Consider the following 21,426-nt stretch of genomic DNA (forward strand, 5'->3'; position numbering starts at 1 on the left):
TATATATACACACGTGTGTGTGTGTGTTTATTCAATTGGCTAAAATGTAGTGAGTTTTATTTGATATTCAAGGAATCAGCTTATAATTTGCGTGACATTTGTTTTGCATCTTGGAAATTGTACTTAGTACGAAAAGTTTGAGAGATTCTATGTTACTCCGGACCGGATCTAGCAAGAATCCATACATTTCCCAACGGGTGTTACATAGAATTTCCCAAAAAGTTGTCAACTTTCTAGTCTAGAATAAAATATGAAGTATATATAGAGTTGGCGATTGCTAGCTTCAAGGAATCCTCGAAATTTGATAAGAGATGGATGGGATCGATGGTTACTCTTTTTTCGTTTTTTGGTAAGAAGGAAATCATTCGTATGAGTATTTAAATATAGATGAAAAATCTGTTGGATATAGTGATGTATCTTCACAAATCAATTTTTAATGCTATAGAAAAATTTAAGAAATTAAGAAAAAAATATAGGATCTTTTATCTAAGGTTATGTTTGGAGAGATGAATTTGAAATCCATGAATTTCGATTATAGTTTTATTGTTTACATTGAAAAAATATGTCAAATATTAAATCCACACATTACTTATTCACATATTAGCAAGACAAAATATAATAAATTTCAAATAGCATTATCATTGGTTGAACTTGAAATCCATCATAATTAATATGAAATAATATATAAGCATGTGAAAAGTGTATTTGAAATTTGTGGTCTGACTTTTCTAAACAACAAAAATATATTTAAAATCAACGGATTTGAAATCCATTATTCTAAACGCAAAGTAAGATTTTTCGTAATTGAGAAAAATAAAATATAATAACACGATTAATATTTTTTTATGAAAAAACTCCAAAATCCTTTGTATCACCTCATATAATAATTATTGGGTCCTATGAGTCGACTACAAAAATAATTTGTGTGACCGTAATCCAATTAATTTTCAAATAGAATATCATGGAATAATTTTTTTTATTTTTTCAAAATAGATAATATTTAATGAAGGACAAATTAACACATAAATGCATATTAAGTGAGAATAGACAGAACTATCTCAAATGGGAAAAAGCAACACAAAAAAGGTCGATTAATAAGTATTCTAACAATTTTAAATGTTGAACATTAACACTTTCAAGAAGCTAAGAAACAAGTCCCATAAAATGCAACATATATAAATCATATATTTGTTCGATAATTTTCAAATGATTATCTAATTATTTAGTTTAAAATTTTGAAATATTGAGCTTTTTTCGAATATGAAATATTTATTGTGCAGTCGTTCGTTGAGATTATTTTTTTCTGAGAAACGATTTTAACTTCATGTCAAAGCTAGGAGTCACAAGTTAAAGATCATTTGTACACGGAAACCATATGATGCATTTTTTTCAGTTGGTCTTAGTGATATATGTTTCATGTTATTTTATTTCTAAACAATTTAATCATACATAGACACCTTGGATCATATTAATTACATATATATACATTCAATCTTCAATTTACACATGCCAAGTGTATTGAAGTACAAAATTATAGGGACCAATAGATAATTTAAAGGATGAAACGGGCATTAGTTGTAGTATCTCTGTCAGGTAAACTATTTCATATGGACATTTTAAATACCGCGGGTAGCCACATTAATTGTGTAATTACATCCTGTGGGGCAGTGGAATTTTCCAATTCATTTGAAATTCTTTAATGGAATTTTTGGTAGAGTTCTTAGTTAGTAGTGTAAACGATTTTTATATTCTTATATAAGTTAATTAAAATGACTACCTAAGCTTGCTTCTCGAACGGTTCGTCCTGATCATCACTTCTTGAACTGTTGTTTCCAGCTAAATTTTATTGATTTATCGAATGCAAAATCAAGTAGGATAGCTTGAGAAACATATAATATATAGCCTAATTTAGAATATTGATCGTACACAGATTAAACTTGTTTCCATGCCTTAATTCTTCTGGCATGTGATTTATTTGAAATTTAATTTTGTTCATATACAATTGTAGCATGGACCGTATCCTGGAGAAGTATGAAAAGTATTCATTTGATGAGAGACCTTGCGTGACAACAGAGCCCCAATCGAATGTACGTGATATATAAACGTCACAAAAAAAATATCCTTTCAAAAAATGGATGGGGGCATCTTTTGCAATAATTTTATTTTTTTCTTGAAATCTAATGTTAATTTTGTGCCCTACTTTTTTTTTGAAAAAATCTGTATTTGGCTTTTTGAGTTTTGCAGGTAAATTGGACTTCAGAATACAACAAACTTAAGGGTAAAATTGAGCTCTTGCAAAGAACTCAAAGGTATTAAAGAAACAAGCATATAGATTATTACTTCTATGTTCCCAAAATCAAAGTCACTAACGTGAGATTTTTGCTAATTACTAGGATTTTTACGTTTATTTAATTTCCATGGAATTTTTTTAAGATATTATCAATCACACATGGGGCGACATGTAATTTATCCTGTACTAATAGAGGACACTCTTACTCATATATATTGATGGTAATTAATGGAAACTATTAGCTTTTTAGTTTTATTATTTTTTACCAGGCAATATATGGGAGAAGGTCTTGACTCGATGAGCCAGAAAGATCTTCAGAATTTGGAACAACAGCTCGACTTTGCGCTTAAAAATATTCGATCAAGAAAAGTATGTCTGTGTGCATAAATGTACATGTACACAATGTATAATATAGAGCACGTGTGTTTCAATTTTTGTAATGTCTCTTGTCAAAAAAAAATTTAGCAAGCATAAAACCTAAACTATATATAATGTTTTAATGCATAGAATCAACTCCTTTCCGATTCAATCTCCGAGTTGCAGCGAAAGGTTAGTCCTTGTCGTAGGGTTACCCAATATTTGGATTCTTCTGTTCTTGTATCTTTTACATATATTCTGCGAATGTCTTTGGCTCAGGAGAAAGCAATACAGGAACAAAACAGCATGCTGACAAAGCAGGTAGTAATTCAAAATTGTGATTTTTTGTACTGCTAGCTGTGATGTGTTACTGCTAGCTAGTGTACGTATTTCTTGCGTTTAGAAGAAAGCAGCCAACTGGGATAATAGAAGAAATTAGTGCAATACATGTTGAACCACATGAGTTTTTTGCGTCTCATGTTTCTAACCAGCTTATAAATCGACGAACTATTAGATGAAGAGCTTATATATTCAACAATTGAATTATCTTTTAACAGAATAAATAATTTTAAATTTGGATATTTGGAGAAAATATTAGAAGTTTCACACATTTGGATGTATCATGCCCTTCATTTTATTTTATTTTATTTTGCACACTTGTTCATCAATCATTCTTGATGTCCAAACAGATCAGAGATACGGGCAAGCAAATAGCAGAGCAGCCCCAAAATCATGGCCTAATTACTAACGGGACGGTACCCTTGATTATGGAACCTCAACTTCCTTGCCTGAACACTGGGTAAGTATACATCTCCGTAGTACATACATAATAAAACAAGGAAAAAGTATAAACCACGGTCGCCAAATAATTATGTTTTAATGGAGGAAAATAGGGGAAATGAAGTGAAATATATCTTCTTGGAAAAAAATAAAAACAAAAATGGGGTTTTTATATTCAGTTAGATCACTAGTACTATAATCATGTATTTTATTCAGACACTTCAAAGTTAAAATTAACCTTCGAAATCGACTGTGATGCTCCAAGATGGAAGAAATATGTGACAAGAACATAGTGAGAAAAAATTATAATGTCTGGTCTTATATATTCTGAAAGGCAGCACCTCTCATCTTTTTAATGGTGAAATTCTTGTATGTATATATATGGCCAACTGGTTGTGTTTGTTTTTGGGGCAGAAACGTGCACAACGGAGACGAAGCAAATGAAGCTAGAAGGATCAATACAAATGAACTTGACCTCAATATCGATTCACTATATTCATGCCATCTTGGTTACTTCCGCGTATGAAACAAAAAACAAGAAAAATTGTTAATTACGTACGTTTGACTAGCTTAAAAAATACAAACTATTCTGTATCTCTAAGGAACTGCTTGTGTCGTGACTAAATGTTACCTGCTTATACTTACTATTACCATGTTCTTCATTTATATCGTCGTCGTCCGTGCTTCATGACTTAGCTCCAAACTGGTTGGAGTTCTACCCCATGTAGATCATTGTTGTCTATTATAGTGTTTTGATTTTCATAATAGCGTCATGACTCATGATCCAGCATAAAATGGATTATAAACATTTTGTTTGATAGAATTAACTTTGCATGATAGAACAGAACTATGCACTTGTACAAGCAATTCCGTATTTAAATATTGCTCTTTATAATTTAAATTAAAATAAAAAATATTGGATCATTAATCCAATATTGGATGAATCCTTTATAAATAAATAATTATGTATTACGTACATATGATCAAATAAAGTTAAGTTCAATTAAAGACTTATAATAAGCTAGGATTTTCTATTTATATGGCATGCTAAACAATAGTGAATGAAAAGAAACACAAATAATTATTTATCATGTCGAGCCGCCGGTCTGCCTATGCCGCCGCCATTGGTTACTCTTCATTCTCTCGTAGTAAAATCCGAGGCTAGGTTTGATCGAATGGAGTAGAGTACTGAGTACTTGTGGTGCGACATCAAACTTCTATAAATTTATTCACCTAATCGGGTCCCACTAATCATCTCTACGTGTCATTTTATAATTTTTATTTACTTTAAATCTATACACCCAATCGGTCTCACTAATCATATCTACGTATCATTTTATAATTTTTATTTACTATCTATATAAAATATTCATTTAAATAATATCATAAATATATATATTTATGATATTTATCTTAAATAATTATTAATAATATAAATTACTTTATTAATAAATATTTAATATTTTCATTCGAAAATGGTTGATAAGTTGAAAATGGGGGATTCATATTATATTTATAGAAAAAACACTCAATTATCCGTCAGCATTGATCCCGTTGGGGGCCAATTAAAAAAATAGGAGTGAGAGAGAAAGTATTTAAAAAACAAGGACTCTGACTTTTTTTTTAAGAAACAATGAGTTGACTTTTACTTATTACATTAACTGCAATTAAACTCTTTAACTTAATTAATTCTCCTCTTTTTTTCATCTTGGTCGACAAAACCAAAAAAAAATTCTTCTTGGTCAACTAATTTTAGTTGACCAAGAAGAATTCATAATTATGTCAGTTTTTTTTGTTTTTTTATTATTATTTCATCTTGGTCGACCAAACCAAAAAAAAATTCCTCTTGGTCAACTAATTTTGGTTGACCAAGAAGAATCCATAATTATGTCAGGTTTTTTTTTTATTATTATTATTAATTTTTGTTTATTCTAATTATCTTATTCTCTTAATTTTTGTTGAATTTTGTAGGATATACCTTTGGGTCGACCCAAAAGCAAAGCAACAAGATCGACCCAAAAACAAGGTCTACTTTGTGTCGACCCAGCTAAATATGTGATTCATATTTTAAAACATGTAATATTATATAACATACTTGTGAAATTGTGATTCATATGTTAAAACATGTAATATTATATACTATACTTGTGAAATTGTGATACATATGTTAAAACATATAACATAATTGTGAAATTGTGATTCATATGTTAAAACAACATGTAACGTAGTTGGTTGTGAAAATTGTGATTCATATATTAAAACATGTAGCATAGTAACATAATTGTGAAACTATGATTCGTATGTTAAAACATATAACATAATTGTGAAATTATGATTAATATGTTAAAACATTAGTTGTGAAATCGTGATTCATATGTTAAAACATATAACATAATTGTGAAATTGTGGCTCATATGTCAAAACACATGTAACATAGTTGTGAAATTGTGACTCATATGTCATAACATGTAACATAATCATGTAACATTATAGAACATACATGTGAAATTATGTGATTCATATGTTAAAAACATGCAACATTGATCAAAATTGTGTAATTATCCTTAAAAATTTTAGTAATTATCGGTCATATTTGTCAACCAAACATTTTTGGTCGACCAAACATTTTTGGTCGACCAAGCTTGGGTAGACCAAAAGCTTGGTCTACCATGGTCTACTCATTTATTTTTTGTCGACCAAGCTCTTCATTTATTTTTGGTCGACCAAAACAAGAGCTTGGTCGACCAAGCCTCCAAGCCCAAAGGCTTGGTCGACCAAGCTTTTGGTCTACCCAAAAGACCCATTTTGGGTAGACCAAAAGCTTGGTCTACCATGTGTGGTAGACCATGGTAGACCAAGCTTTTGGTCTACCCAAAATGGGTAGACCAAAGCTTGGTCGACCAAGCCTTTGGTGGACCAAGCCTTTGGTTGGTCGACCAAGCTTCAATCCAAGCTCTTGGTCGACCAAGCTCAACAAGCTTGAGTTTGGTCGACCTAGATCAAATTTTGGTCGACTCAAATAAAATGTTGTGTAGATCTATGACTTGTAGGTCGACTCTTTTTTCTTCAAGCGAGTCGAAGAAACAGAACAATAGATCGAAATAAACGTTAATATTATCAGATTTTTGTCAGTCATTTGTTCGATTGAGTTTGCTTAGATTGGAAGGATCTGTATCGAAAATTGATGGGAAGAAAAAGACGATTTGTATGGAGAATCGTCGTCGGAAAGGAAATGAAAGGAGATCGATGGAAGAAAAACCTAGTTTGAAGTCGACTGAATGAGATGGATAGATTTAATGTTAAAAATTTAAGTTAATGGTGTATTTACACTTAAATAAAATGACATTTATGTAAATTGACTTGTGGATCCTTTTTTTTAAATAAGTCACTGTCGAGTCCCATTTCCCTAAATTTCCCGATCCCGTTGGGTGCGTGCGTGCGAGCGTCGTACACCTTGGCCGCTACACATTTTTTTTAAAAAAAATTAATTATAATTATAATAATAATTAAATAAATGAGTCTAGAGGTGGCGTAAAAAATAGATGCCAGCTACGGCTTCTATTTCTACACGCAAAACTCTAGTCGGCGTTGCGGACACCCTAAGAAATGGGCATCGACGAAGTGGTGAAGTTTGTGGCAGAGAAGTTGAAAGAAACTGTACCTGCAATTGACAACTTCAGCACTGAATTAGCCACGGCTAATGATTGGATCCAAACAAGCAGCGAGAAGATCCACACCGCCACGCCATTCCTCAGCGCCGCCTTTGTCCTTGTGGTGGTAGTTGGTATCTGCCGCTGTTGCTGCTGTGGTTGGGGGAGGATGATGAGAGCCCCAGGTGGGGACGGCCGCAGGATCCGCAGACAGACGTTTGAGAGTAATCCCAAAGGGTATTTTGCGAATCAACGCTCTCACTCTGACTAATTACGTTATCACAAAGGTATTCAATCGAAGTGTGTGTTTCTTTTTTCGATCGGTTTCTTGAGGAAATTAGAGAGCTATTTACTTGTTGAAGAACTGCGCTTTTTCTTAATAAAAAAACAAGTCTTTCTATAATTTTTTAAAATTGAAGATATATATATCGTATGTTACTTGCTTAGATTACAATATAATCCTTTGTTTGACATTAGAAACCAATTAATCAAATAATTCTTTAAGTTTTTCAATCAAACAAAATAGTGTGTATGTATCCACCCATGTGATAGCTGGTGATTGGGTAACTTCTTCCACATGAATCGCTATTCTCAAATGAATAGGACATTTTTTGAAAGTTCCTCAGAAACTACCATAAAAAAGTTGAATATATATAAAAATCGCCGTCCGTAAACCGTTCATCACAAAAATAATAATACATTGAAGCGATGAGTAAAAATAGTTGAGCAGATTTTTTAATCAAACAGTTGTAGTACTCCATTTTTGCTTTACTTTCCTCACGTATAGATTAAACTTACTGGTCATAAAAAGTCATCAATGCGCCTTGCATCATTTTGTTTCAAACCAAAAGAAAAAAGGGGTCTTCGAATTTCCAAATGATGATTCACGCAACAGGGAAGGAGAAGCTAGACTTCAGAAGGAGACACATTACAAAAAGTTGTTTTCGACTATTATCAATAATAACCAGAAGAAAATTTTGGTAATGTACATGGTAGAGTAGTTACCAAATTCTTTAAATCACACATCAATGAGACTTGGCTACGTTTTCTTGATGGATGGCTGGAGATTCAAGCATTGACGGCAACACGAGTGGAGAAAGAAGAGGGATCGGATCGTTGCTACTAAAATAAGATGCAGTTGTAGTTGTTGTCGTCGTTATTGTTGACGATGATTCTTCAACTGTACCCACAACAGAAATTGTTGTACTTTTACACTCGATAGAATAGTCGCCTGGCTTTATCTGCAGGGGTCGAGGGGCTCGTTTTTGTAATCGAGTCAAAGGCTGATTTCGACTGATCCCAAAATCTTGAGTCGGAGTCAGGGATTGGAATCCTGGGAAATCTTTATCTGTACAACCATCCATTGCATTTGATGATTCTCGACCTGTTGTTTGGAGGAGAGTGAAGACTCACAGTTCTTAAAGTTTTTATAAGTACTACTTTACTTTTAAATTTTTTTAATTTGTTGTGGGGATGGTTGATAGATAAATCTATGTCAATGAAATGAAGGGGGTCGGGTTTCACGTGGCAGATTCAGATAGTTTATTGGCGAATTGATGAATCAGTATAGACTATAGTATAGTACAATTTGGTGTGTGTGTGTGTGTGTGTGTGTGTGTGAGAGTNTTGGACGATGTGATTGGTAGGATGGTCAAGATTGTGGAAACATGTGTGGATTAGTTTTTGTAATGTGTTATACCATGCCATCACTATGGTATGATAATTTGATCAGAACATGGTCCAGCCTGGTATAGGGTCCAGACCAAACATGGTAGGTTTCAGATGGGATAGAGAGAGAGAAAGGTGGTATGGTTTGATTTTCATTGTACACGTTAAAATTTAAATATCTTTTACCGTTTGAATTAGATTACAGTTTCTCTAGGGTCCCTCGCAAATAACGACAAATTTGACCACTTTAAGATCAGTTATTAATATTTAAGGTTTGGGGACACCACATAATTGGTTGGGCGATTAGAGTGAAATGGACGAGTCTGGTCGAGTGCTCCACCAGATTTGCTATCAATATATGAAGGGAATAAGAGTAAGGAGATATATCTCCGCAATATGGCTTCGGCTGTAACCTGCACACGAGGAGATGAACTCGTGAATGGGCGTCGGAGGGGTGTCCGGCGTGGCCACGCCGATGCTTAAGTGAGCAGGGTACTCAAGCGATAAAACCAATGTAGTCAAGTGATGACTGTGTGATTGGTGTGTAAAGGGGACAATAAATGAGAGTATTCAAGGTGAGTTAATATCTGAATATAGTGTAAATGCAAATAAAGAACCTGATATTTATAGTAAAGATTGCAATGATGACCTCGTTCCTTGTGTTGATCATTAATTATAATAGGTTGGCTGATTATACCTTATATTCTGACATGTCAAATCATATACTAGTCACATCCAGCCCACTTAATTTTGTCAACCATTTATGTTATTGTCAGAGATAGGTCGGCTGTGCATGCCCTACCAAGTTGACGCCATTAAATGATTTACTCATATCGAGGTGACCGAGCAGAATGCTTCTCGGGCAATTATAGAAGAGCTCGGGCATTCCACGTCTTGGGGAAGTCATGTCCCGGATGGTCCAATGGCTCGGCCCACTGACTGATTGGTCAATTTGTGATTTCTCTAAGTTGTGCTCTCTTCGTCCCGAGCAGTTATATGACTCGGGTTCTTAACCCATCTTGTCATGCTATCGGCCTGAGAGCATCCCATCCTGACCCGAGCACTATTCATGAGTATGCTTCTTGGCCCAAGAAGTCTCAGGACCTATCCATGACCCGAGACGTCTCGGGGAATCATCACCTAATACCAAGGTTCTAACAAGCGTCGAAACATTTTGTTCGAAATATTTAGGTCAAAGAGAACAGAGGTGCCACTGAGGTTAGTTAATTGTGGTGCAACCATAACATTTAATTTAGAAATTAATATCAAGCAAGGAAAATAAAACAAAAGAAACCCTTGAATTCACAAGTGATGGAAAAAGACAAAATGTGTGGCAAAGGGACAAGGGCTTATTCAGAAAAGGGGGAAAAAACACTCATAGAACATGGCAAACTTTTGTGTGTTTAAGAGAATTTAGGAAACCCTTCATTTTTATAAATCTTTTTTCATATGATTTGTTGCTCTTATTTAATATCTGATATAAATGTCGGTATATTTTGTATTGGGGTGATTTAATATGATTTATTTGTCTCTACCATTATATGTATGAAAAATTCTTTTAGTTAAACAAAGTATATAATAAAATGTAAAGACAATGTAACTTGGTTGTTCGATAGACTTGTGCAAAATCTTATTTTTCTTTAAAAATCTTTACATGACTAAATGCAATAAAAATTTAATTTAAGGTTCTACATAACAGGGTTGCTGTGGTGTAGTGGTTATCACGTCAGTCTTACACACTGAAGGTCCCCAGTTCGATCCTGGGCAGCAACATTTTTCCATACTAATTTTTTTCAACAATTATTAAATTATTAATTTATAAATATACTTTGTGTGATAATAAAAAAATCAGTGAAATTTAAGAAATCTAATTTTTAATATGGGTGATTACACAAGTATATTATTATAAGTGTGGCATATAAATGTTTACCGACCATTCCGGGATATCCATGCATTAAATTCCTAATTAATTGATTTGTTATAGTCATAAATTGATAGATCTTGGTCAAATTTAATGCTACACATCAAATGCATATATAGTTGAATATACATTGATCTAATATATACGTTCCTCTATTTTAAGTGGTATTTCATAAAATGATAATCAAAATATTCATGTTACTTATATGTTTTTTTTTTCATTTGGTAAAAAAAAAAACCACATATTGAATGTAGAATCAATGAGTTTAATTACTTTATGTGTTAATGAGACAATTCGTCTAAGTAGTTATAATTTTAATTAGAAAATCGAAGATATGAGAAAAATGTGAGTTCAAAGAATGACTCCGATCTAACTTATTTGTAGTTGAGAACTCCTATTTATAGGATACAATCGTAGTACAGATCTGTAGATAGAAAAAAAGGAGATATCAATCTTAATGCAAAATCTATCTACATAATCATTTACATTCACAGTTATATCATAACACTCTCTCTTAGATGAATATCTACATAACAATCTTTCATTTGGCAATATGTTTGCTTGCAAATGTCATGAAGAGTCGGGTGATGTCTCCTTAAAACCTTAAGAATAAAATATAGTGGGAAAAAATTGAGTGGAGGAAAAATTGTATAACAATAGATACTTCTCATTGTATGTTCTTTTGACGATGAATGTGTCTCATTGAAATCTTACTAGGAAAAATCTAATGACACAAAAACTCAGTGAATGAAAAAGAGTATGGCACATCTTACTTCTTGCTAACCGCCTCATTAAAACCTTATTATGAAAAATCATTTACGAAAATTTATAAACAAGTCATAAAAATATAGTATGAACTGCTTCCAATGTTGCAAGCATCGCTCCAAATCTATAAGTCATCGGCCAACCTTGCGTGCTAATTTCTCAAAATTTAATATCAGTAATGCTCTTATGAAAAGAACGGTCACATTATCTTTAGTTGAAAAATCGAATTCATAGCTCAAAAGAAAATTTCATATTTTCCAAATATTTCATCTTACATTTGTATATTAATTACTTGACAATTTTAGTAAAATCTTTAGGAGTATCTACTAATGTGAATGAATCACATTTGTCTGGATAATCTTAATTCTCATAATGAATTTTGTCTTTATATTGAAAAGATAATATTGGAAGTATAATCTAATTTTATTTGCTACTTCAAATAATTTACGGATTTTCTGCTATATAGTCAACACATCCATGACAAATGAAAACATTTTCTCATAATCGACTTCGGTCCTTTTGAGAAGTTTTAGGTTGAGTTTAGACCGCATTGTCATATGTTAATATACAATATCTACAAAGTGTAGTTTTATATACTCATTATTTTTCATATTGACAAAAGATACATTAAAATCAAAATAATTATAAATAATCATATTACTTTGTTTTCATAGTTTTCAGAAAACAAATAATTTGTTGAAATCTCATTTCTTATATATGTTTGTTATTTTTCGAAAATGTCATTATTTTGATTTACCAATTTTTTTTACCATATCATCTAAAATTACTTCTTGTGGAGTTTTTATATTTTACGGTACAAGATCTTTTGAATTTATTGGTCTACTACACTTAATTCTTGCATATTTTAGATTTACTTGCAAGTAAAATGTGATATGATATTTATGGTAACAAAAATAAATTAAGATAAGTAGTTATATATACTGGAAACACTACAAAAAAATCAACATACAACCACACTCAAAAGACAACGGTTTTATCAGAAACCGTTGTCTTTTTTCCTTTTAACAACGGTTTTTGTTAAAACTGTTGTCTTTCTGAATTTTTTTTTGTCAAAAGACAACGGTTTTTAAAAAACCGGACAACGGTTAAAAAACCGTTGTCTTTATAGGTCAACGACAACGGTTTTGCTAAAACCGTTGTCTATGGGCGTGTTTTTTGGTTGCTAAAGACAACGGTTTTAACAAACACCGTTGTTGTATATGAGTTACGACAACGGTTTTAAACCGTTGTCTATTAGCGTGTTTTTTAGGATATACGACAACGGTTTTAGAAAACCGTTGTCGATTAGCGTGTTTTTTTGACAAACAACAAAGTTTCATTAAAACTGTTGCTTTATTTAGCGACTGTTTTGATAAATCCGTCGCTACATTTTGCGACGGACATAAAAACCGTCGCTAGTTTTAAATAAGCGACGGTTTTGATTACAACCGTCGCTAAATTAAGCGACAGTTTAATTTCTGTCGCTATATTTAGCGACGGTTTCAAGTAAAACCGTCGCGTTTTTAACAATAGCACAATAGCGACAGTTTTATTAAACCGTCGCTAAATATAGAGACGGATTACCACAACCGTCGCTGAATTTAGCGACTGTTTTTATATACCACCGTCGCTATTTTAAATGTACGACGATTTATTGAAATAACCGTCGCTACTAGCGACGGAATAACGAAAAAACCGTCGCATTTTGTCTATAAATATCAGTGTTTTCGTTCCATTTTTCATTCACACCTCATCACAATACTTAAAATTTTTTCTCTCTTACAATATTTTAATTTCGATTTAGGATAAATATTTTTGTTTTAGTTTTTGATAAATTTTTTTGTGTTAAATAAGTTCACGAATAATGTTAGGATTGTGTAATTGTAATTTATTGTCATTTTTTAGATTTGTTAAATTATTATAAGTAATTTTTTTTTATTTTACTGAAAACATTAGCGACAGAAGTTATAAATTAACCGTCGCTAATTAGCGATGAACTTTATGAATAAACGGTCACTAACTTTAGCAACGATGTTATATAAACCGTCGCTTATTTTAGCGACGGTATATAAACCGTCGCTAAATGGCGACGGTTGTTGACATGATTTCCGGTTGACATGACCGTCGCAAATACATTTGCGACGGGTTTTTAATAACCGTCGCAAATGTTGCTACAACAACGGTTTTTAACGGTTGTCTTTGAGCGTACCCTTTAACCACAGGGGCTTTAACAACAGTTTTAAAATGGATACGACAACTGTTTTTAACCGTTGCCTTATGTCATTTTTCTTGTAGTGAAACAACAAATTCGGGTTAGATGTCTCTACCCCAATATCACAATTGGACAAATAAAACAGTGAAAAACACATGAAATTTGAAACTTTAATGCAACATAAAATAATAAGAATTGCACAAATTTTATGATTAAATCTGACGGTTAATACTAAAATCCTTCAACAAAGTTCACAAAATCTATCATTTTGTCATATCTCGATAAATCCTTCAACCGAAACAAATCAAATTAATTTAATTAGATTATTAATAAATAGTATATAATGTTTCTTCAAGATAATTAACAACAAATATATGATTTTAATTTGATATCAAACCAATATTATTTAAGAATAGTGGAAAATATTAGATCATATTTAAACAACAAATATCCTTTTAACATTCTTCGAGAATAATGAACAACGTCAACTCATGGAACTTACAACGAAACAAGAAGATATGTGAATGAAGAAATATTCTTAATTTATATCTTGTCAAACACATATTTGCATTTTGTTTTACAAAGTATTCTCTCTACATATCTTATGCAGGGTTGTGTTGCATAGATGTATATATCTCCCTGTGATGTATTAATGTTCCTATATGACAAAGAATTCGAAAAGGCAGATTGATGTTTCGGTTACCCGTCTGAGATTTTCCATTCTATGAATCTTCTGTTATATTATTCAAAATCCTCTCTTAGAATTTCTTGTTTAACTAACTGGAGCGGAGCCAAGATTTTCTCTAATTTCTTGCTTGCTTACCTGCCTCAGAAAATACGTGCATCTATACGTGTCATGTGTGCGCAAACTTTTCTTGGAATCCTCGCGAATTGATCGAGAGTCTTCTTTGGGCTACTAATTATCAAGCTGGTAGAAAGTGGAGTTAATTCTTATCACTTCTTTTTTACTACTATTATATTTGTATGTTTCAAAGTTACAGTGGCGATTATCTTGATGATTGTACGTGCATGCGTTTGAGTATTTTTAACTTTTTTTTTTTAAAAAAAAGATCCGAAATAACCAAATCTGTCAGAATTTAAGGATTGTGGCATATACTTTATTAAAACCTTGGAGAAAGTTAGGCTATGGGGAATCCCATTGCGTATAAAAATTAAATAATACTATTTGTTTTCTAGTATTTTAGTGTTATTTTATATCTGAGAGATTATGATTGGGAACGTAGAATGCAAAAGTATACGCGGACTTTTTTATTTTCTCTTAAATAAGTTGTTTTCAGCAGTTTTAAGGTGTCTTGGGATATGTTTGAAAAGTTGCGACTTTTCCAAGCCCTATTCTACTTTACTTCCACACAGGGGAAAAGACTCAAACCTAAAAGTCTATTGCTTATTACACACACACACACACATATGTATATATTTGTCTATATTAGTGTTTCATAATTTATGTTTTTTAATATGTATGTGGGCACGTTAGGGCATAGACCACCAGTCCTACTCACTCCATTTCGGGATTTGATTTAGATTTGTGAACATTCTTTGTTGTGTTACAGGTGAAGATAATGCGAGCGTCAAGGAGAATTGGAACTCGACATTGTATTAGTAAAAGATTTCTGAAGGAGATGGAATTTGAAGCCACCTTCGGAAGTACTGAAGAAACATGCCAGCTACACGGTATGGGTGATGTTCCTTTAACGTTTCCTGTAGATGGTGGAAGTGATCGTTGGAATGCCAAGGCCGAGAATGTTGTTCCAAAGGATCATGACAGTCGAACGACAGATTCCTCAAGAAAGGAGGACCAAAGTGGGTACTTTTATTGTCTAACCAGTCAGGATGGAGATTCAGAATCATTTTCTTCTGGATCTCCCTCAAAAAGTTCTGTATCAGAGAGTATAACAAAGGATTCTGATGCAGAGGACTCGATGCAGAAAGGTGAAGCTGAAACTTTCATAGTTAGCACACATCCAATACAAGAATTTAGTGCACGTTGCGTGCTCAATTTATTTCTGGACTCTTTTGACATCGAAAACAACAAATCTGTAGCTCGCAAAGAGGTTCGTTTCACTGAGTTTTCATCAATTTGCATCCGTCCTGCTGTCTCCTATCATCTCTTATGCTTCCTTTCCCTTGAAAAACTCTCCCTTTCATGGTTTAGTTGAAGTCGAGATAAATTGCAAAAGTGTGCAGATTCCTTCAAGAAAATCAGTGTCCGAAAATTCTGTTGATTCATCAGCAGAATCAAATGAAGATGCTCAGGCTAGGAACACATCATACAGTGATGCGATAATTGATAATGTGAAGCAACAGCCAGCTGAGTCGAGGGAGATGGGCGAACATAAAAATGCAGCGGTTGACAGAAACTCGTCTACTATCCAAACTCAATGCACTCACAAGAATCAAGATTCTGAAAATAATGATAGCCAAGTTATCAAGAGACTTTTTCCTAAGCACGAGCACGTGAAATCTGGCAAAGAATCAGTTACCACCCAAATGCAATATGACGAGAGAGAGCCGAGCTTTTCTGCATCCGGCCTCATTGCGTTTTCAGGGTCTATTGCCTATTCTGGGAGCCTATCCCTTCGTTCTGATTGCAGTGTCACCAGTGCTAGATCTTTTGCTTTTCCTATGTAAACTCTATGTTTCTCTCGGACGCTGTTTATCTTTTTTCTTTTCGGAATGTTTATTGATTTCACGAGTCTACTAACTGAAAATTATCTATTTTAATGACAGATTGCAATCTGAATGGAGTGGTAGTCCAGTAAGAATGGCAAAAGCAGATAAGAGACATTTTAGGAAACATAGGTGCTGGACATCAGGCCTTCTCTGTTGTAGATTCTGAAACATTACTTTATTTGCAGGTTATATTACAGCAAGCTGTACGTTGAAATCTTTGCTAACATACCGGGTAGTTTTTGAGCCCGGTTGGCTTCTTTAGAGCTTCTCCGAAATTATGCCGAATGCTGAGTGCTCGTTTATAAAAGTAATGATATGACTCCATCTCCAAAGCAAACTTGTAGAAGTGTACTTACGTTGTCGGGATTTTTGGTATGAAAATCGACTTTAGGTTTATACAGTTAGAGATTTTAAGATCTGATATTAAAAATAATAATCTTATTTTACTTCCCAAGTTTTCAGACTAATAACCGCTTTCTTTCATCAAGGCACTTGGTAATTTGGCAGAATCTGACAGGGACAGTAATTCGGTTTAAGTTCTAATATGATACTATGCAGAATTAGTCCATATCCAGAGACTTGCTAAATCACACTCGATACAAAACAGGCAGCAGCCTTAGTAAAACTTAACTATGAATCATACATTGAAATTTTAGTTCAGAATTCCAATTTATCTTGAGTTGACAAAGAAGCCGAACTTCTAAATTTCAACAGCCATAAAGGTTGAATAACTGCATTTTCCACCACACATATAGAAGGAAGCCGTTGAATTATGAACATAAAATACCCCGAATATTATAAAAACACATAATATACAATCAACTATAAGCCTAAACCAATGGATGACAGAAACCTGATGTAAAGGACCGACACTTTGAAGCCAAGATGGTATTGTCATATCTTCATCTTTTTTTTAGCTTGATCAAAGTCTTCACTGTAAGTTGCATCATGAAACGACCCTTGTGGTTGGTTTCCGGAAGTATCATTATCCTAAAGTGCACTTCACAATTTATTACACAAAATTTCGAAACATGCTGCAGTTCTAAAGGTTTGGACTCTCTCTATCCTGGATTCCTTGGGCAGAAAAAAATTACTAGAAATACTAAATTATGAAAGATAATGTGCATACCTTAGTCATTGATAACACCGGAGTTGATCCTCTATTTGATCGTTTTCCGAGATTGATCTGTACTGAAATGTTGGCTTGAGACAAATCCAAACCAGTGCTCTGAAGTGCTTGTGTCAACGAATTCAGTAACCTACATGTGATCGAATTTCAGACCAGTTAAAAGTTCAGAAAAGAAGGGTTTCATGGAGGGAAGCCACCTTAAGTGAGATTCCGCAATCAGTGGTTTGTTGCTAAATGAATATAATAGTCGACCACTGCCATATATCAGTAAATTGTGTGATGGGCAGATATTATAATTGTTTAGTTTATCATATAAATCAGCCTGAACGGGGACAGAGAAGAAAATTATAAACAGAAGTTCAGTTCAACAGAATGTAAGAGTGCTGATTACCCTTGGGAGTAGGTACTTGAAATGCTGATTGTTCCCCCTTCTACTGTCAGCTCATCCTGATGGTTAGCAGCATCAGCAGCCATAGAATACTCGGGTAATTGTGCATCAGAAGCTGTCATATTTAACGTCTGGGAGATTCCACCATCGTTTGTACTCAAAACTGGCATACTTGCCTGCAGAGGCATGGGTATGCCCATTGCTTTGCTGGGAACTTCAGACTTTGGTTCTATCGATCTACAGGAGGCATCTCTTATGAGATCAGGTTCAATGGGATGGTGATGACTAGGTTGCATGCTTGTGGGGCTGACCACACAATTTTCATCAAACCGCACAGGGTAAGTTGAACCAGGGCTGGATCCATTCTTTACAACTTGTGTCTGACCAACAAAATTTTGAGAAAGCCAATGACTGTTTCTCTATCCAAAGCAAAATGAGTGGTATCATTTGCGATGACTGAATGTTTCAAGACACAAAGCTAAGTAATATTAAGACATCAGTGCCACCCCCAACCCATCCCCACCCGCCCAAAAAAAAAAACGCACACACACACATATTCCTTATATTTGAACATCATTCTTCTTGATTAACAAAATTTAGCTGATTTGCTTCTCACTTGAGGGATGATTAATGTCGGTATAAAGAAATATGAGTGTCGGCAAAGGTGAAATCAAACTCATTTTGACACATCGACAGGAAAACCAAAAAAGGGGGTTATCTGCCATCCGTGAAACTCAACCCTAGGCAAAAATGAGTGTGGGAAGGGCAGAATGCTAGAAGAATTTATTGCAAGCTGATTTACCATCAAAAATTTTATCGAATCGAAAGGTTACTAACAACGGCAAAAAAACAGCCACGCCCTAGCTCAGTGATGGAAAAAGTAACCAAACGTGCTTTCTAAAAGTCTATGTACCATGATGTTAGTTCTCACACAAGAGTCAAAAAAACAATTTATGTAAGCAGAGACGAAAATATACAAGGTCATAAATTTCAACGAGTTGTTGAGACAACGCGACAGGAATCACTTAATACACTGCAACTTGACACATCAATTACCTCAGCATCACTCTCGGTTGAGGAGAGTTCTTAAATTACAATCTAAATCATCACTAGAAACAAAGTCCTTCAAATTTTCTAGCTACAAACAAAACCATGGAATGGAACTAACCAAATTATCGGTAAGGCGAACTTCAACTACCCTTCTATAAGATGGAAAAATCGAGGGTATCAGAAAACAAATGAAAAGGGTCAAACTTTGGCTATCAATTTCACCCACAATATCTTAATGTATTAGCTAAAAATAGTTCATCAATTGGAGAACAATGTATGCAAACATTTTAGATTGTTCTAGTTAGGTATACATAGAAAACTACCCATGGCATCAGCTTCGTCGGCTCCGAATTCCAAGGTTGGAATGGCCCTTCGTACTTCTGCACCTTTTCCTGCAGAAATTGTACATACTGAATCACCTGCATTTGAAAAATCAAAAATCAGCAAAACAAAATTCTAAAGCAGGTGGTCCTAATAAACCAACTTGTGTATTTGAAATTATAAATGTTGTACCTCCAATAAAAACGAGGCCGTATCTCGCTTCTGATCGCTGTTGGGTATGAGCTCTCTCAATATCTGAAATCTTAGGTTACACGAGAAATTTTTTTTACTGGCATAAAGGAGCTCACATGAACGAGAAATATAAAAAACCATCTTCTCAAAGTATCACTATGCAGTCAAAATACGGGATCTTAAAAATAAGGATGTTTTATATCTGATAATAGGTAAGAGAGAACGGCATAAGAATGCAGAAAATTCAATACACACATCATTCCATTCGTAATTTTTCAATTTTAAACCCACAAAGGCACGTATATTTCTAAATATTAATCCAATATTATTGGAACAAATTGTCATCGAAAAACAGCATCAGCACAACACTATCTATCACTGAACATCCAAATTGGCAACTAACATATAATTATTGATTTTGTTGAATAAAGGTGAAATATTCTTCCATGGACCTTCCCAACCTACACAAGATCATTGAAGATCATTAAGCATGTCAATGATAACCTTATTCACCGAAAAAAAAAAATTTCCATATGAACTGAGTCGCTTACATTTCATTGTTAAAGTCAAGTTCACCAACATCTATTATTTGACAATATACACCGCAAATTCCTATAATTACATTCGCTTACAAGCTTTAATCAACAATTCAGTAACATGCATCTGTAAATCGATAATATATCTATTATCCACAAAATTATCCTTTAAGATGAAAATAATAAATAAACACACTGAAATTCAAAATTGTGCTAGCTTGATGATACAAAAAGCTACAACTTTTGCACATTCACACTATCTTCCTGAGGACATGAGTGCATTATTTTACAAAACTTTGCTTGAGCTTGGACAGAATTATTCACCTCTCATTGATCTTGCTCCTGCGGCGCTGCTCCGTAACCGAGTGCTTTGACCTTACAGCATTCGCCTTGTCGCTGTTTTTCCCATCTGCCACCTCAGAATACATACAACAGTATAATCGCAAAATTACAATCTCATGAAACAATCAATCTCGATACAATTGAGTTCGCCACAAAACGGTCCGCCCCCTGATAGCTCTCAACGCAATCCCAACAAAAAGGGTGGTGGGATGGATCAAGATTCAGGCTTAAAGCAACTCAAAAATAGTGCGCACCTTTGGTGTTATTGGTGGGTGGAGGGGCATCTTTCCGTGTGACAAAATCCTCGTACGCATCTTCTTCCTCCTCCTCCTGATGACCCTTTCCAGATTTCATTTTTTCCTTTTCTTTTAAGAAGAATATTCGGCGTTCTCACTCAGCCAGAAAAAATGCGATTCTCGAATAATTAAAGGGTTCGTAAAAAGAGGAATTCATGGAAAGATTGCAGCTTTTCTTGAATTGAATGTGAAATTGAGATCATTTTGGAACTTCAGATGTATGTTGGGCTCTTTCAAAAGCAAACAGCAGCCGTCACTGACTGCTACACCACACCAGCTTTGTGGTCTGTAGGGAAAATGAGCTGCTACTTTTGCCCACTTCTTTGTTTTTAAAGTCTTATGTTCTTTTATTTTTCAAATATAAATAATATTATAATTTTAAAATCAGACCGCGACAATCAATTAATGTTATTATCTAAATTCTTAATCGTAATAAGAAATTAGTGTAAACTAATGTAATTAATTCTTTTTTTTTTTTTGAGTTGGAGTTGTTTGTAACATACAATTCACAAATAGGAGATTTCATCCCAAATGGAAAACTTTGGTGTGACAACTATTATTCTATATTTATTTAATGTAAACACATACCCAATACCCAAACATAGCCATCTGCCTTTATCCACCAAAAATCTATCCAATCGTTTGGGTTCATTTTCCACTCTCCCTCTTCCGATACTAATAATCTTTTAACAATTACGTCGAAATTGATTAATATAATCGTTTGTTTTTTAAATATAAAATTTTAAATTTGACTCATAATTTTGCCTAAAGCGAAATGGATCTGATATTCAGGCCCATTCTTAGGGTAAACCGGCCATAGCTATTGGGCCAATCTGGT

General features: G+C 33.7%; 3 protein-coding genes, 1 long non-coding RNA gene and 1 other non-coding gene across 7 annotated transcripts in view; 4 read left to right on the plus strand and 1 right to left on the minus strand.

Moving 5' to 3' along the window:
* The window catches only part of LOC140958119 (agamous-like MADS-box protein AP1), a 5,334-nt gene extending 1,086 nt beyond the window's left edge, over positions 1 to 4,248 (plus strand). The window contains exons 3-9 of one of the 2 annotated variants that reach the window (XM_073415515.1): positions 2,009 to 2,087; positions 2,245 to 2,309; positions 2,560 to 2,659; positions 2,798 to 2,839; positions 2,927 to 2,968; positions 3,337 to 3,446; positions 3,842 to 4,248. In XM_073415515.1, coding sequence (XP_073271616.1) covers positions 2,010 to 2,087; positions 2,245 to 2,309; positions 2,560 to 2,659; positions 2,798 to 2,839; positions 2,927 to 2,968; positions 3,337 to 3,446; positions 3,842 to 3,953 — 549 coding nt within the window. In that variant the 5' untranslated portion in view covers position 2,009 and the 3' untranslated portion in view covers positions 3,954 to 4,248. The remainder of the gene's footprint in view (positions 1 to 2,008; positions 2,088 to 2,244; positions 2,310 to 2,559; positions 2,660 to 2,797; positions 2,840 to 2,926; positions 2,969 to 3,336; positions 3,447 to 3,841) is intronic. The other variant, XM_073415514.1, reaches the window with a different exon arrangement.
* Positions 4,249 to 6,892: 2,644 nt separating this feature from the next.
* Positions 6,893 to 8,503, plus strand: LOC140958120 (uncharacterized). The gene is made up of 2 exons (XR_012171727.1): positions 6,893 to 7,364; positions 7,973 to 8,503. It is a non-coding gene; the product is annotated as an uncharacterized lncRNA (long non-coding RNA).
* Positions 8,504 to 10,445: 1,942 nt separating this feature from the next.
* Positions 10,446 to 10,518, plus strand: TRNAV-UAC (transfer RNA valine (anticodon UAC)). Its single transcript has one exon. It is a non-coding gene; the product is annotated as a tRNA-Val (tRNA).
* Positions 10,519 to 15,149: 4,631 nt separating this feature from the next.
* On the plus strand, positions 15,150 to 17,309 carry LOC140957016 (uncharacterized). The gene is made up of 3 exons (XM_073414053.1): positions 15,150 to 15,715; positions 15,849 to 16,288; positions 16,392 to 17,309. Exons 1-3 carry the CDS (start codon positions 15,224 to 15,226, stop codon positions 16,498 to 16,500), a joined length of 1,041 nt encoding a protein of 346 aa, XP_073270154.1. The 5' UTR covers positions 15,150 to 15,223; the 3' UTR covers positions 16,501 to 17,309.
* LOC140957017 (transcription factor BIM2-like) lies at positions 16,955 to 20,892 on the minus strand. Of its 2 annotated transcripts, none has more exons than XM_073414055.1 (7): positions 20,547 to 20,892; positions 20,275 to 20,359; positions 19,415 to 19,484; positions 19,225 to 19,320; positions 17,855 to 18,231; positions 17,464 to 17,593; positions 16,955 to 17,324 (listed from the first exon to the last, which is right to left on the minus strand). In XM_073414055.1, exons 1-7 carry the CDS (start codon positions 20,644 to 20,646, stop codon positions 17,229 to 17,231), a joined length of 954 nt encoding a protein of 317 aa, XP_073270156.1. In that variant the 5' UTR covers positions 20,647 to 20,892; the 3' UTR covers positions 16,955 to 17,228. The 2 variants fall into 2 exon arrangements, with proteins under 2 accessions (XP_073270156.1, XP_073270155.1); XM_073414054.1 differs by having other exon boundaries at positions 17,855 to 18,270; positions 20,547 to 20,891.
* Positions 20,893 to 21,426: the final 534 nt, after the last annotated feature.

Source organism: Primulina huaijiensis, chromosome 14 (assembly GCF_012295235.1).
Source record: "Primulina huaijiensis isolate GDHJ02 chromosome 14, ASM1229523v2, whole genome shotgun sequence".
Classification (NCBI taxonomy): domain Eukaryota; kingdom Viridiplantae; phylum Streptophyta; class Magnoliopsida; order Lamiales; family Gesneriaceae; genus Primulina; species Primulina huaijiensis.

What these genes read in the sequence shown, in the direction of transcription:
- LOC140957016 (XM_073414053.1), top strand. Translation starts at nt 15,224, where the DNA reads ATGCGAGCGTCAAGGAGAATTGGAACTCGACATTGTATTAGTAAAAGA. An exon ending in AATCTGTAGCTCGCAAAGAG is followed by an intron (nt 15,716 to 15,848) that starts GTTCGTTTCACT and finishes AAAAGTGTGCAG; the next exon opens with ATTCCTTCAAGAAAATCAGT. An exon ending in AGATCTTTTGCTTTTCCTAT is followed by an intron (nt 16,289 to 16,391) that starts GTAAACTCTATG and finishes TTTTAATGACAG; the next exon opens with ATTGCAATCTGAATGGAGTG.
- LOC140957017 (XM_073414054.1), bottom strand. Translation starts at nt 20,646, where the DNA reads ATGAAATCTGGAAAGGGTCATCAGGAGGAGGAGGAAGAAGATGCGTAC. An exon ending in ACCCACCAATAACACCAAAG is followed by an intron (nt 20,360 to 20,546) that starts GTGCGCACTATT and finishes CTGAGGTGGCAG; the next exon opens with ATGGGAAAAACAGCGACAAG. An exon ending in CGGCCTCGTTTTTATTGGAG is followed by an intron (nt 19,321 to 19,414) that starts GTACAACATTTA and finishes TTTCAAATGCAG; the next exon opens with GTGATTCAGTATGTACAATT.